Raw genomic sequence first — 16197 nt, forward strand, 5'->3', positions numbered from 1 at the left:
CATTTCAAGTATAACGACTGCATATGTCTAGTCATTTCTGTCGGCTTGTTGCCTTTCGGCGCGTCTTTACGACGGTGGCGGCGCTGTCTGGCGACAAACAGCGCTGCAGCCGACGCCGGACACCCGTGACAGATGACACCCGGCACGCTCGAGCCGGCCCGACACCCGTGACGTCATCGTGTCTCACGTGACCCCCCCCCCCCACACACACACACACGGCGGAGGAAAGGGGTCGGCTGTCTCAGACAGTGAGGGTATGGACTAGAGATGTCAATCGGATACCAACGTTTTGGTATACCGATACCAAACCGATACCAACTTGGTATTTAGTATTTCAATCGTAATGTGTTTGGTATTTTGTTGGTATCATAACCCTCACTTATGCATAGAGGCTAAGAAATCGGTAAAAAGTTGGTATTTCCCTCATTTTCCCGAGTTGGTTTGGTTTCGGTATTTTCCCGTGGTTTTGGTTGGTATTTGGTTTGGTATCGGTATTCCGATTTTCCGTAATTGACATCACTAGTGTGGACTACAGTCGCCGAGGGGAGGGGGGGGGGGCGACCGAAGACCGGCCGGTTTTCCTGAACTGCGCTCGCATAAACCGGCAGCAACAAGTTCGAGACGAGCGGCAACTGATGAAATGACTCCTCCGGGGGCCGCACGGTCCATTGGACACGAGTGACTTGTTTGATCCGGGCCGAGTTTTGTTTGAGCGGCAGACCGTCGCGGCCACCGTCAAGTTGTAGCGTGCAGTTCGGAACTGCCGGGTGGGGGAGCATGCATACGAGCGAATCTTCACCAGAGCCTCGGCGACATCCGACAGCCGCCTGCCAACAACGGCCGTCACCGGCGCATCATATTGTGTATTCTCTCTCAGATGGAGGCTGACCGTGGCTCTGTTGGGGTTTAGCCAGGCAGAAAATTGACCGGGGCGGGTGCTCGAGAGATAATTCCATTATCCATCGTCACGCTACACAGCGATGTTTGGAGAACACTAGGAAAACACTGCCGTACCGCCGGCAGACATTGCGTTATATGAGGTAGTCACCGCGGCTCGCGCCTACGTTCTCCCGCATTAATTCAGTGAAAATGTCCAGGAGTATTACAAATACATTACTTTTGGTACTTTGAGCAATAGCCCGAACCGTTTTTTTTGCACCCGTTTTATTTGCATATCTGTGGAACTACTACTTCCTAAATAACAGTGCGATATGCCTTTCTATGTTCTGGCTAAGTTAATGCGAAATTGCCTAACAAATGAACACACGTTAGGCTTCATTAGCACAGCAAGTTTTCAGCACGGCGAGCCTTCGCCAAATCACTAGCAATTCCGGATTGTTGAGGCAGTAATCATGTTTGTCCCATTTTCAGTAACTGGGTGACCTAACTTTTGTGAAAGTTACTCAAGGGCAATCAAGACATTGATTAGTTTCTAACTAAATCGCTTGTAAAGCCGGCCTTACCACAAAGCGCGTCATACGCTGCGCGGCAGCGCGTGTTGCCAATTGTTGAGAGACGAAGAGGTTTACGATACAGAGGCCAATTGTGTGTCAGACCAATGCCCTCTCTAAACAGTCACCAAACTATAGCTAGCACAATGTCAATACCACATACTTACCAGATGCCGTCTAAGCATGTTCTACATGCACGAGAAGATATTTGCATAAATCAACATCTGTCATAATGTTGGTCTGTATAAATCAACATACGTAGCGTGTACACAACAGATACCGTCCATTTTCTCCGATCATTATGATCATTGATCAGCATGGCTACACACAGGCCATCGTAAGCAGTAATATATGACAGCGCCATCGGACGTTCGGCACCCTATCAATTATATCGGGAGAGATGGGCGCCAGAGAGCAGAGAAATGCGCCCGCCGGGCCCCACTCATCGGCACGATACTCCCTCTGAGGCCGTTACAATTCTCTGCCTGGGGCCGTAACGCTACCAGGCTTCGACAGAGAAATATTAGTATTAAGTGCTTACACAAGTTCTATATTGCAAGTTGACTCTCCGTTTCGGTAAAAGGTTTTCGATCCAACAAGTTACATCATATACCTACAAACCACAACAGACCAATGCGTTTCGCTACAGTGCTTCACATTTTCTGTAGTGGTCTGTAATCTGTACTTAAGAGTGATTCGCACTGGTCAATCACTACGGAAGGCCTGCCTTGATGGCAAAATCATTCATAGCAAAAGTCATCAATCAGTAATCACACCTTTTTCTACAGAAATTAATTCAACTCTTTCCAGCATCTCCGAACTTGTATTCGATCCACCAATGTTGGGGCCATTTGGTCGGTCAGCTGCCGAGCCCGGTCTGGCAGCTTCTTTGAGCCAGCGATCAATGCTTGTTACACGAAAGGCCCGGGCGGGTGGCCGACCGTCGGCCGCTTACGACCGCTCTGTGACCGCCGGGGTCCCGGCACCGCCGGCGACGCGGCCGGCCTCTGATTGCGCGCCGCTCGACGAGCCACGCCGCTCGTTCGTCCGACGGAGGGAGACCGTTCCGACGGCCGCGACGTGTTGATTGGGACGGACGTGAGCGGTTCGTCGCGACCGACCCGAGCCGATGGCAGGTCGGCAAAGTTCTGCCTCCCGAGCCGCGCTGATTAGTTTGCTTTATGTGGTGCACCGGGTCGGACGACCCATGGTGTACTGGTGGGCCAGTGAAAACGAGTGCAACTGCGAGTGCAAATTTGTTCTGTGATTCGAAGTCGCAGTCTACTTCGGGCACTCACTGTGATTCAATTTTTTATATTACTTTGGTTGTTTATATGTGATTAACGATGCCAAATCACTGTCCTGGTTTTCAAGTTATCAACGTGGAAAGCTTTATGAGATAAACAACAAAGCTAACTGTACTCGTAGGTGCACGGCGTTCCCAAGAATTTCAAAATATTGTAAAACGATAAGGTACTCATTTCCTAAATAAAGTCCGCAGGATTGCGGCCTTAGCTAAACTTTCAAAATATTTCAGTGTCCAATTGTTCAAACTGCTGTCGTGTTGGTTGACGACAAAGCACTTCTGGAATCTCGCAGACACCAATCACTTTTCAATCACCGAAGCAACTCTGACATAAACTGATAACCATCTACATAGAATGGGCTATTCTGAAAACAAGATCTAAGATAACCACGGTGCTCATGTGATCCATTTATCTCGCAGATCTGCTGTCCGGCCTGCCGTTCACGTTACCGGTCCGCTCTCCCCAGGACTCGGTGTGTTCGTCAGTCGCACGGAACCAGAGGGTCTCGCCCGGTCGGCCGGCCTCCGGGTCGGCGATGAGCTGATCATCGTCAACGGATACGATGTCCGTCGATTTCCGCTGCAACAAGTGCAACAGGTAGGGAAACGCGCCCGACGTTCCTGCATTTCTTGTTATCAATCGCGACGGGAAAGAAGGGTTTTATCGATCCTTTGAAAGTTTGATATATTCTTATCGTTGTAAACCAGAGGGGAGATGGTTGGCTGCCGCCGACCGTCGAAGTGATTCGTCGAAAACCATTCCGGCGAACGATCCCACGAAGCGGATCGGCTCTGATGTCATTTGGCCTCGCCAATCCACTAAATGCCTCCCCAATGTTATCCGACACCGGCTGTCAGGCCGAATCCAGATCTGTTATTGCTACGAGCAAATTCAATCAGAATCGTTTGCATCCAATCTGCATTTATGCTAAGGCTGAAATAAAACAAACTTGTGCGGCAGTTAACCCCAACTGTTCCAAGAATGTCGAGGTCGAACAGCAGGATGGTCTGTTCCACTAGCCTCAGTCCTGGAAATGGATTCTTTGTAAGGCTTCGGGAGCTCTTGTGTAGCTCTGCTGGAACGCACCGAAACTATTTGGTGTGCTAAATTCAGACGTTAGTTTGATATCCTCATCAAATAAGACGATTAACTTATGTAGGGATTCTTCATTTCGTGGCCGTCGCGCGCGGTGCGTTGGTTGTCGGCTTGAGCATTGCGGTACAGTATGCATCCAGGCGCCTACGTCTGCTGCCATCTAGCGGCAGGGACTAACTACACGTTTGTCTGGACTCCGCCACTAGATGGCCAAACAGGCCAAACACTGAGCTACTCGTGCGGCCGGAGGCTCAAGGAAAACTCAGTTGTTCCTCCAAAGGAAAAGTTCCAACTTCCAACTGGCATTCAAGTTCAACTTATAATTAGTTGACGCATTTCTTTTCCAAAACGCGCTACAATCGACTGAAACCGTGTTATAGCTCCGCCCAATTCTGAGACTAGGTAGGTATTAGGTAAAACATTAGGTATAACTACTTTACCACGTTAATTTTGTGCAAGAATCGCTATCCAGTATCCTTCTAGGCGAGCAGTGCTCAGCTGCAGGCTATGTAGTGAAGAAAGAAAGAAAAATCATCAATGGAGATGGAACTGCTGGAACATAAATTACCATCCTAAGTCAAGAAGCATGTTCTTCCGTAAAAAAAACTGCGCTGACCTGTTTAGTTGAGAGAGCGCCAGGGGCCCGGGAACGATTTTCAAGTTGGGGGGGGCGAGCCTAAAATGCCTGACATGATGCATATGAAACAGTGGCGTAGCTAGGAGTCTAAGGGGACACGTACCCCCCCCCCCCCATCGGGTTCAAAGGGACCCTTGGGTCCGAGGGGCCCTGCGGCGCCATTTGACCGCTGAGAGTTAACGATGGCCATATTTCTACTCAGAAGGGCCCCATGGGGCTCGTTAGAGCACCTCATGGGCCCTAAATAGCCACACTAAGATCTCCATAAGGGCCCCACGCCGGCTTCTGAGGGCCTTTTGCAGACTTAAAGGGCCCCTCGGTGGTCTCCAAAGGCCCGTTACTGGCCTCTGAGAGTTCTTACCGGCCTATGAGGGGCCAGTTCTAGGGGCATTTCCCGCCTGTGATGGTCACACACTTATTTTTCTGCGGGCCCCATAACGGCAACTGTGGGGGCCCTCATCGGCGCCTATGAGGGCCCACACCGGTGCCTCTGAGCGTCTCACACCCCCAACTCCGAGTGCCTACACCAGTGCCTATTAAAGCCCTATATCGGCGGCTCTGAGGACCCAACCAACACCTGCGCATCTAAAGGCCACCCACTGGTGACTTGAGGGCCCCACACCGGTGACTCTGAGCCCTGAGGGCCCCACCGGCGTCTGACAGTACCATGCCGGTCTCCAAGGACCCACAGGACTTCTTCTGCCGGCCTAAGGGCCCCTTGCCGATCACTGAGAACCCCCTGCCGCCTTGTAGAGGGTTCGCGTCAGCAGCTCAAAAGACCCCACACCCGTCTGTAACGGCTCCACACCAGCGTCTATGAGGGCCCACAGCAACGCCTGTAAGGACCCTCACCGGCGCCTCTGAGAGAATCACACTAGCACCTCAGCGCCCACACCGGTACCTGCATAGTGCATGGCGGCCACACACCATGATCAGTGCCTCTAAAGGCCCCTTACCGGCGGCTCTGAGGGCCCTTACGCCGGTGATTTTGAGGGTGCTACCGATAACTGAAGGCACCACATAAGCCCTTAGTGTCGCTGAGCTTTAATCCCATACCGGCCCTCCGAGGGCGCCACGTCAGTGCACTCATTGCCCCACACCCCTCCATCTCACCCGGAGCGGGTAAACTGTGTTATACCTATAGCAACGATTTTACCACCGTTGTACGTTATGTATTTCACAAAGCTGACTCAAGCTGGTACAGTATAAAATCTGGCCTGCCAAACTTATGGCCAAGGTCAGGCCCAAATCAAAGCGAGATGACAATAGCAGATGTTGTCAAATCGACATTGTATCAGCAGAAACCATTCAGATGGCAAGGAAAATGCCGTGTGTTGATGTTTAGATGCATAAAAGAAGCAAGAAGGAAAGAAGTCCGGAAAAGGGAGGAAAGATCTTTTCTCGCTGCCTCAATGTTGAGGGGGCGCCGCCCCCTCGGCTCCCAAGTTGGGGGGCAAGCGCCCCCGCTTCCCCCCCCCTGTTCCCGGGTCTATGGAGAGCGCTAGCCATGTTGAGTATCACGTGACATTGCCGTGGCCGTGGTGTATTGAACCGCCCACCAGCCACCAGCCATTCATTACAATACTCATCTCGGCACTTTTTGTGTGCGCGCGGACGTCGTATCTCGCTGATAGACTGGTGCGCTGCGTGGTGCGCCATTTTCGTAGTCGGCCCGCCCCACTAATGTTCGTCATTGTTATGGCGCGCGAGCCGGCACCCGCCGCGACGGGATCCGGTGTCTCTGCGGGGAGCCTCCACTAACGAGGGACGCCGGGCGCGGGAGAGACTCGACTGGGCGGCGCAGAGATGTTAACCCTCGCCCGTAAACGGTGTTTTGCCGCCTTCGATTGTGGGGGGTTGGTGCGACCCCCCCTGGCGTTTGAAAACGGAGCGTCGTAGAGCTTAGCGGAAAAGGCCAACGGATTGCTCTCAACGAGATCTCGCGATTGGTGGTATATTTTTTGGCCCTAGGTCAACATTTGACCTACTTATGACCGGTCAAAGGTCAAATTTTCGTAAAAATCTAACTTTTTCAGATTTCCGCGCCGATTGCGGCAAAACGGTAAGAGATATCGACTTGAAACCTTCACTATCGTGATCCTTGATCAATTCTCTATCGTTTGGTGTATATTTCGATGTCATAACTCTAAAAATGATGCGTTGGGAGCATCGGAAGTCTGCAAGGTCATTTGTGCATTGGGTCACGTCAGGCGTGTGACGTCACTGACCTGACCCTGACCCAAAATGAACTACAAGAAACAACCGACGATGCCTGAAATGGATAGCAAATTCGAATTCAGGGCATCAAAATACCCGAAAAGGCATACAAGTGCAAGAAGTCATTACAGGTCAACCGAGGTCACTGACCTTACCTTGACCTTTAGTAACCTTCAAAATGTCAACGGACATTGTGCCAATGTCAGATCAGCCAGTTGTGATTCTAAAACAATCCATCAGTGTGTCAGGTCAGTCGACATTTATATCAATGTGAAGCAATCTCTAATTTAGCGTAAATCTGGCCGGAGGTTGTTCCCTTTATGACGTCATAACTCAGTGACCTGACATGACCTTGACAAAAAATATCAAAAGTTGCGCAAAGGATGCCCCAAAGGGTACTGAAAATTTGAGCAGGCTATCTGAAACGGTTCGGCGTGTAGCTAAGAAAAACCTCAGGGGGGGGGGGTTGCACCAACTGGGCGAGGGTTAACTGAGCATCAGAGGGGGTCCTTACCGCCCTCCCCCACAAAAGGACATAAATGGTTCCCAGCTCCCAGATAAAATAATACAAATTATAAAACAGGCCAGTTCTGGTACTATGCAGGAAAGCGTGTCCATTTATTGCTGGAATTAGACTAAATCTTGGGTTAATTGCTTTGAAAGGTCATTCAGATTAGTTAGATTGAAACTAATTAGTCTTGAAATAGGCTGAATGAAGAAAGAAACTTAAGAGTAAAAGGCTTAACAGTTGCGATGTTGACTATCAAATAAGTAGATATTTTATAAGCCGGCCGTAGTAAAATTTGGCACTATTTTCCGTCGCCAAAAGACCCAGGAAAACACAAAACCGATTCTTATAGATTTCTAAATGATATTTTCAATGTCACGTCCCGCGGTGTCCCAGCTTCCCTCACATAAATTCATATAAACGGCTCATTATTGGCTTACAGCTGGACTTCCAGCGAGTCTAGGGAGCACAGAAACAGTAGATATGTTCCGCGAATTAGCCAGGATCTTCCCTATTATGGCCAATTATCTCGGCTAATTTTCCGTGTAGGCCGTGCAGAACGCTGCCACGAGAGATAATCCCTTTACGCCATTTAGATAATTATTTAGGACGGAACACCGAGTATATCCGTTCACTGGTGACCGCCACGGGGTAGGTCGTGGGGCGGTGGTCGGGCAGGTTCACGGAGTGGGTCGCGAGGCACGGGGCGGGGTTGGACAGACCGGTGACGGGGGAGGGGAGGGCAGAACCCTGACCGGACCATGTCGACGTCGATTAGTCGATGTGGCTGCCTGGCGGTCGTTGTTGAAGCGGTCGGGAATCACGGACCGCCATTAGAGTCGATCACGAATGGGCGTGTCGCGGTCCGCGAGCCGTGGCCCAGCGGGCCGGCCCCAGCGCGGACGGTCGATCGGGCCGACAGGTATTTTTCAGCCCCGGGTGTATGGAAAGCTCAGCTGAGGGAGCATGCCGTAAGGCCATCACATGCACACACCAGCCAAATGGGGTAGATGCATGAGAGCGAAACTGAACGGTAGCGGATAGTCATGCACTTACGCGAATGATTTACTTGGATTTAAGTTGTGGATCCACCTTTTGTTCGCCCGTAGCATAAAAGATACACATTAAAAAAGTAAAAGAAGCATGCCAAAGGAAAACGAGCAGGCTTAGGAAAAATGAGGCTTTGTGATATCTTATTTTCTTTCTTTTTTTCGCCAGCAATGTGAGGAACTGTTGTGACCGGATGCCACGGCTGGATGATCCTGCTGTTCTTTAACGACCAGCCATGAGCCCCAACGACCGAAAGTAACGCTATAGATTGTGGTCGTCCGCCTCAAAGGCCGATTTCCAGCGAAGATGGCCACAGCGCCCAGCCAGGGCCACCAATCTCACGAATGGCTTTTTGGATAATATATCAATCAAATAATTACACCGTGGTTTTATTTAATGGACTCTTCAGTTGACCGATGCCGACTATTCGCCGTCCGAAAGCGATGGCAGTTTATTAGTTTTCTCGGTCGCTACTCCTGAAATGGTCACAAAGAGAGCCGAAGTCTGCCGCGGGTTCAGTGCACTCCTGTCGATCGCTGTCGTGTCCCGCTCTCTGATGGAATAACACGGGTATTTGCTTTGCCATTGACTGGGGCAGGGCATATAGACACGGTCCGTCGCTGGGGATTGGACGACGAAGGAGAGGTGCGGCGGTGATATTCAGAGTCGGTCCCGGGCCCTGGGTACCGGGGTCTGGGTTACTGGGGTCTGGGTCACTGGGCCCATTGGGACGGTAATGTGCATGCATAGAGTAGGTACCTATACCGTATGCTGGTTACTTGCACGGTGTAATCCATAGAATGGGTATCGGGTGGTGGTCCCTGGGTCACTGAAGCTTACAACGGGGTATTTGGATCACTATGCTAGGTGCTGGAGTCCAATCCAAAGACCAGAATTGAAGTGGTTCTGGCAGTGAGGTATTGAGCATCTCTTTCCGCCAGGCGATTATGTACTGTACAGCGATGCGGGGTAGTTCTGTGTATGGGTATGTCTGTTCATGTTGGTATGAGCTGATACAGGCATTGGAGCACTGATATAATTAGAGCGCTGGTGTTCTGGGATCCTGCAGTACGGCAGCGAGGAGTTGGACGTTCCAGTGGGAAAGTGGAGGCCGCGCAAACCCAGACCGCTGCCGACAGGGACGGGCTGCCGAAATCGATACCTGGCACGTCCTGAACATATTTAAAGAGCACACTTTGCACAGATTGTTCATGGACATGCGACGGCCGAGTAAGGGCTGTATGAAGTGTGTGGACACTGGACATACACTATAAAATATACATGCATTGAATTGATAATTTGCTTATATTCCACAAACACGCCCGCCGCCCGGCATGAGTGTCCATTGCACAACTTACTTACATAGTAATGAACGTACGTACATTGTGTGCATTGTATGTGCAGGTGTTGACTTATGCCTGAGTGTAAGAATACCTACACAACGATTTTGATATCTGCTGGTAAGGTAACAAACGCATCAATCTAGATGTGGACATTGTTTAATTTTCGCTCTAGACAAGTTTATATCAACATAAGTCTCATGCTTCCTTTATCTTGACTTTCTCTTCGTCACCTATTTGTCCCCAGATTCTCTCCAGCTCTTCAGTGGTGGACATTCTGATCAAGACGATGGGGAACGGCGACAACTACGTCGTGAGCCACACATACACCTGGTGTGACGCGCAGGGTCGCGAGGTCACGCCACCGCCCGACCTACTGCACACCTCACGCGAGGGAGGCCATGACAGAAAGGTGAGGCGCGCTCGAACTCTGCTGCTTCATTAGTTGCTGGTTAGGTGTTTGTGACGTTTGCAGCTTCACCCACAATGGATAGCTTTTACCTTGAAGCAGGCTTCATATTCCAGACTACCCTCGGATCTCGAGTTTTTGCTTTCTGCACTTCGCTTTTAGCCTGTATCGACCGGCATGCCGGCATCTCTCCTCTTTTCTCCGTCGCTCCATCTTCACTAGACGGTAGTTTTCAATGCGGGGCGGCGCATTCACCCGGCGGCTGGCTGCCGGGCGGCGCATTCACCCAGCGGCCGGCTGCCGGGCGCGGCGGAATGGTTCGGAAGCGACGCTGGCTGTCCATTGTGACGCCGCATCCCGTACGGTCTAATCAGGTCGGGGCGCCTCCGGCTGGCGACGGCGGCTCTTAGCGCGCTGACGGGACGCCGACGTACCCCGCCGGAGCCCAACAATGCACCGGTCACTACTGATGGCTCCCGCAGGACACAGTTTGAGCATAGATACTGGCACGGGCGGGGCCGGAGCGGCTAATAATAGCCGCGGGCTGTGATACATGCAAGCACGTAGCACGGGCTAACAATAGTAGCGAAATCCATGGGGGTCAGCACTGTGACGATGATGCTGAACTTTTTGTGCCGTTGCTATGTCAGAGCTGAACCCTTTCCAATCGCGCCTGTACGCGTTTTCGATAGATGAAGAATATCGGTAAAACATGTGTTCTTCATTCGCATCGTTATTTTCTACACATTCAACTAAATTATGTAAATGCGATTTCTCAAAGCTCAAAGCCAGTGTTGCAATGTCGGATATAATATTCATTAAGAAGTTCCGTTGAACTGTACGTCATCAACAAAGACCGGGATCCCTGCTAATATTTCAATATGACACAGCACTGGAGCGCCGTGACAGAAGTTCCTATTTTCACCGACGGAAAGACTAAGCCGATGCGACTCAGTTGAGCCCGTCTTGAGCCGGTGGTTTAGGCAGGATAAGGCGGGCTCTGTGCCAGTTTTCCTGTGTTGACACAGCTCCAAAATAGGGCACGTGCAGACGGTAGGTATGTGCCGCGAGCGCCGCCTCTCGCCCCGTGTGGGTCCATTAGTCCGGCGAGACCGGACGGCCGCCTCTGATGGTCTCATGTAATAAGCCGGCGCCAGGCTTAAGTGGGCTTGGAAGGGTGAACTTTCACGGGTGATGCATGAGGTCCGTTCGCTACACGTAGCCCGGTAGTTAATGGCCAGGCTTCTGATAAAAAGAAACCGCTTGCTCTTAGCCAGAGCACCCAGTGATTGCATGTTAACCTCTTGATCGTCACGAATGGTTTCAGGCGTGGAAATACGAAGTGCTGACTGCTGCACTCGTAATTGCCGAACCTTTGCCCGAAACCATATGAGCTCATTGTGGTCGACTCGTAGTTTAATGAGCATTATCACATTTGTAACATTGTCTTATATCGCCTGCACAGTATGATGCTTTCCCAGTTTTTCGATGATATTACGATCGATACCAGATTTTGAGATTGCACTTATGCTTCTCACTTGCCCAGGGGTGGGACCGGGGGCGAAATGTTTGATAACACACACTTTATTTCATGTAATTTCTGGTCTTAAGAAGGGTAGGTATGTCACTGATATCAGTGGGCCTCTCTATTTCACTTTTCAGTTGGATTTTCTCTGGAGATGGTGTGAGCGATGCCACCCGCTCCCTACTTCAGGTGGACTTTTCTCTAGAGATGAGGGTCCATTTGGCTGATGTCAGTCGCTCTCTCTATTTCAGGTGGACTTTTCTCTAGCGATAGTGTGACTGATGCCACTTGCTCTCTGATTCAGGTGGACTTATCTCTGGAGATTGGGGACTGTGTGACTGACTGCACCTGCTCTCTATTTCAGGTGGACTTTTCTCTGGAGATTGGGGACTGTGTGACTGATACCACGTTCTCTCTATTTCAGGTGGACTTTTCTCTGGAGATTGAGAACTGTGTGACTGATGCCACGTGCTCTCTATTCCAGGTGGACTTTTCTCTGGAGATGGGCGAGAGTCTGGGTCTGACGATCCGCGGAGGGGCCGAGTACGGCCTGGGCATCTTTGTCACCGGTGTGGACGCCAACTCACCCGCCGACCAGGCCGGCATTCAGGTCAGCTGCGCGGGGCGCGTGCACCGCACACGAACTCGTGTGTGTGTGTGTGTTTTTTTTTTAATAATTAGTGACGTAAACGAAAGTTTTCAGCTACTGAAGTGTGTTTAGTTTGTGCAACAAACTTCAATGAAGGATTTTATGAATTGATCGTAATGCTTGAAGATCAATGACATGCTCATTAACTAATAACTACATTGCAATGGAAGGACTAAGACTAAAAGCAAGTGCTATAGTGAAGGCAAAAACCTTAACGCATGCTTCTAAAGATACACATGCCACCCAGTCAGCGAACCGCGCCCGATCTCACGGTTTGCATGTCGCCTAAATACGGCCTTCCGGCACATATCGACAAAGTGACATCGGACCTGGCCATAACTCAGGCCAGTATTGATCGAATGGGAAGGCTCCTGCACAGCCAGGCCCCTGCCTGCCTGGCGTCGCCATCAGCAGAGAACGAGGCATTAACTGATATGTTTATCCGTGGGAAAAAGAGGAGCCCGCATCATTTGTTTGACATAAATGATGACAGACTTTTTTAAATTCACACCTGACATACACTTTTATACCGTAAACTATACCCTATTTTGAGATTCCAATTGACTCCAATATGCAACGCCTACATAACGTGCACATTACACAATTGGATCACATCATTATATAGCTGGCGGAGCCAAAGAAAGCATGCTCGTTATAGAACCACTCCACCCAGTGAGTTTGTTGTTCAGTCTGTTTTGCTCTTCAGGCGTTTTCGTGAAGAAATTGTTGTAACCGGACATATTTCACGACTCGGTGGATCCACTGAAACGTTCAAGCGACTCCACGACTCACAACTTCGGCTCCTATGGGGCGCACGGTGGCGCCAGCAAAATGTTCACGGATACATCGTTTTCCATGATTTTTATTTTTGTCCGATTTCCTTAATCGGCATGTGCTTACGTTTATTGTCCCGATTTTCGGGGAATTTCGGCCTGTGAATTCACAGCGCTTACGGGGATTTATAGGGAAATAATGCGCGCATGCCTCGCTTCTCCGATGGCGGTTTCTCTCTCATAAATACTGCTAACGTCCCGTGCTTAGCCCTTTATGAGCATGGGCTCCAGACCTTAATCCCAATGAACCACATTATGAGTGTGGCTGAATCGGCCCTGTTTTACGACAGATCGATTTGTCCGAGTCTGTGAGCAGAACCCTTGTTATGCGGGTCACATTAAATCGCCATGAAACTGTCCAATGGAGGCCGCTGGCGACCATTCGATAAAAGGGCATTACTGAAACAGCGTTCCACTGACACTTATGATTTAATATGCAGATAGCGTGAATAAACACAATATCTTCGGAGTGACGCTAAAAGGCTATCTGGGATCAAAAATTGTTCTGGAGCTCTGCTGTAGGGATAGGTATATGTTTCGTCTTTATTAAGCCTGAAGTTGTTGACAACGAATGCTGTGTTGATCATTCTCAGTTCGTCGGACCAGGAAATTAAACAATTTAAATTTAATAATTGAATATTTAAGCGGGTAACATGACTTACCCAACTGGAACACAGGGCTTGATTAAAGAGAAATGCAAGACAAACAACCCCCAGTTCAACAGTCAATCATAAGAGCATTAATTAGCACAAATATATACAATTTCTCTCTGGTTGATACTTGATAACATGTCCAGAGCATAAAAATAACCGCGTTATTGCCTACCAAAATATACTGCCTATACTGGGCTCTGAGCCTCCCTCCAGCGACCTAGTTTGACAACGACTCTGAGTCACCACGGAGCAATTACTGTCGACATAATTCCTGTGCAACTTTGTCCGATGACAAAGTGCTCCCGGTGGCCGGCCGGGTGTTTTCCTATCCGGGCCAATTTGCATACGGAGTCGCCTCAGCAGACTGTTGTTGTCGTGGTCGGTAGGTCGGAGATCAGATACTGGACGTGAACAACCAGAGCTTCCTGGACATCACCCACGACGAGGCCGTGAGCATCCTCAAGTACTGCAAGACGCCTATGATGACCATCCGGCCCGTCGGAAAGGTAGGTGACGATTCAGCATATGTCGGGGGAACGAGTGTTGCGCCGTACTCCTTCCCATAAGCTTTGAACATTAGGTATACAAACACATAAATGCCTAAATGAACGGCTCGACGGAAACAATTTATTATAGCGTCATTTCAATTGTGACCGATGTGTAGCTACTTTGTATAAGGCAAAATTTCAACACCATCTATTCAGCTATTCAAGCTTTCCTGGAATATTTTTGCGTAGTTCAATTTATTGTAAACAAAGACGGGATCAATGCGACGGCCCCGGATAATCGGAGCTGATGCGCTAAATAAAACAAATAAAATGCATAAAAACACTGAAGATATGCGCCTAGTAATCTGCAAACATCAAATATATGAGCGCATCGGGTCTCTCATATTTAAATGGCTTTGTTCTCCTGCATACACTGGATTGAATTAGAAACATCAATCAAATCAAATCCTCTGAAGGAGGTCATTTGGTCTGAGGACCTATCGTATTCGTTCCCGAGGAGAACCTATCGCTCTGAGAGCCCACTTGATCATCTCCACAAAACCCTTCTCGTCGACAGGTTCCGTGCGCCTCTTACGCCACGAGCGACACCGGCGGAGGACGGTTTCAGACCGCCATTACCGACGGCAGGTGGGTCGAGTCGCGTCATCACACCTCTGACTGGGCACAGTAGCCAATGCGCCTCTCTCGGCAATGTCACAATGACCAGACCATAGACCTCTGTATACCGGTAGACCTCTGACCTCGGTATACAGAGGTCTATGGCCAGACACATTAGTCTGTGATGTGTTTGCCCAGCTGCCCCTGCTCTGTGTCGTCTGCCGTCACCTCACACCCTGGGCGCGTTTCTCCGTGTTTATCCGCGTTCACCGGTGCCGGGGGGGCTCATCAGCCGAGTGGGGAGCACACGGGCGGCGTCGTCGTTTGTTTGATCCCGCTGCGGTTTCCGCGGTGGGCCACCGTCGGTGTTCATCACGTCTTCTGTGCCCCCCGCGACACTCCCCCCCCCCCCGAGTGGCTTGTCTCCCAGCCGACGGCGTGTGTGGCGCCGCAGAGCCGGTTCCGAGCTGGATATTTTCGGCTAGATGGGCACAATGCATGGTTCGACGTACCCGGGAGGAGCTGATTAGCCCCCCCCCCCCCATCCCCAACCAGACGTGGAGGGTGGGGGTGATGCCCAGTCGACCCTCTTTTTCCAGGGACAAAAAAGGGAAAGTAGAGGAAATGTGTAGAACTCGACAAACATTAATTAGCGCGTTCATTGTCTTCCTTGTCATTACATGAACCGACATCATCCAATTTGTATGTCCTTAACTTCAATGCATCAACAACCCTTCCCCATAGCGGTCGGAACTCCGGAAAATAGCGAGCACTCCTTTGAGAGCTCGTAGGCCATCACATGAATACCGTATTGTCTCTCGTGAACATCACTGCTACCCGAGCCAAACATAATCACACTTCCCCTTCAATAATGCCACTCAGAGCCGAGTTAATCTGACACGTTGGCTATCCCAGCTGACGGTATTTGACATCTATCTCTCCCCCTCCTCTCTCTCTCTCTCTCTCTCTCTCTCTCTCTCTCTCTCTCTCTCTCTCTCTCTCTCTCTCTCTCTCTCTCTCTCTCTCTCTCTCTCTCTCTCTCTCTCTCTCTCTCTCGCTCCCCCACCAGAGCCACCGACAGAGGCGCAGGACACGGCCAGTGGCAGCCGGCCGGTGCCGCCGCGGCCCCCGTCGGCCGGCAGGCCGCCCCCGCCCCCTCCGCCGCTGCCGACGACGGTGACGAATGGGGCGACCCGTCACTGGTGATGGTGTACGAGAAGGCGTCGGTGCTGCTGGGCGCGCACGAGTTCGGCGTGTTCGACGAGCTGGTGCGCCGCTACCTGGCCGGTCAGGTGGACGTGGTCCGCCTGGTCGGATCGCTGCTCGAGCTCTTCAGGGCACCAGAGAAGGTGAGCCGCCGACAGGGAGAGGCTGGGTGTGGAATGTGCTCAGTGGATGTGCTAGATTGCAGGAATTT

General features: G+C 50.6%; 1 protein-coding gene across 1 annotated transcript in view; it reads left to right on the forward strand.

Annotated features, from left to right (window-relative positions):
• The window catches only part of LOC122372516, a 52951-nt gene that overhangs the window by 11218 nt on the left and 25536 nt on the right, over positions 1-16197 (forward strand). The window contains exons 2-7 of the mRNA XM_043349750.1: positions 3225-3355; positions 9853-10017; positions 12024-12149; positions 14061-14180; positions 14740-14810; positions 15850-16129. Coding sequence (XP_043205685.1) covers positions 3225-3355; positions 9853-10017; positions 12024-12149; positions 14061-14180; positions 14740-14810; positions 15850-16129 — 893 coding nt within the window. The remainder of the gene's footprint in view (positions 1-3224; positions 3356-9852; positions 10018-12023; positions 12150-14060; positions 14181-14739; positions 14811-15849; positions 16130-16197) is intronic.

This window comes from Amphibalanus amphitrite, unplaced genomic scaffold (assembly GCF_019059575.1).
Source record: "Amphibalanus amphitrite isolate SeventyFive unplaced genomic scaffold, NRLGWU_Aamphi_draft 001368F_arrow, whole genome shotgun sequence".
Classification (NCBI taxonomy): domain Eukaryota; kingdom Metazoa; phylum Arthropoda; class Thecostraca; order Balanomorpha; family Balanidae; genus Amphibalanus; species Amphibalanus amphitrite.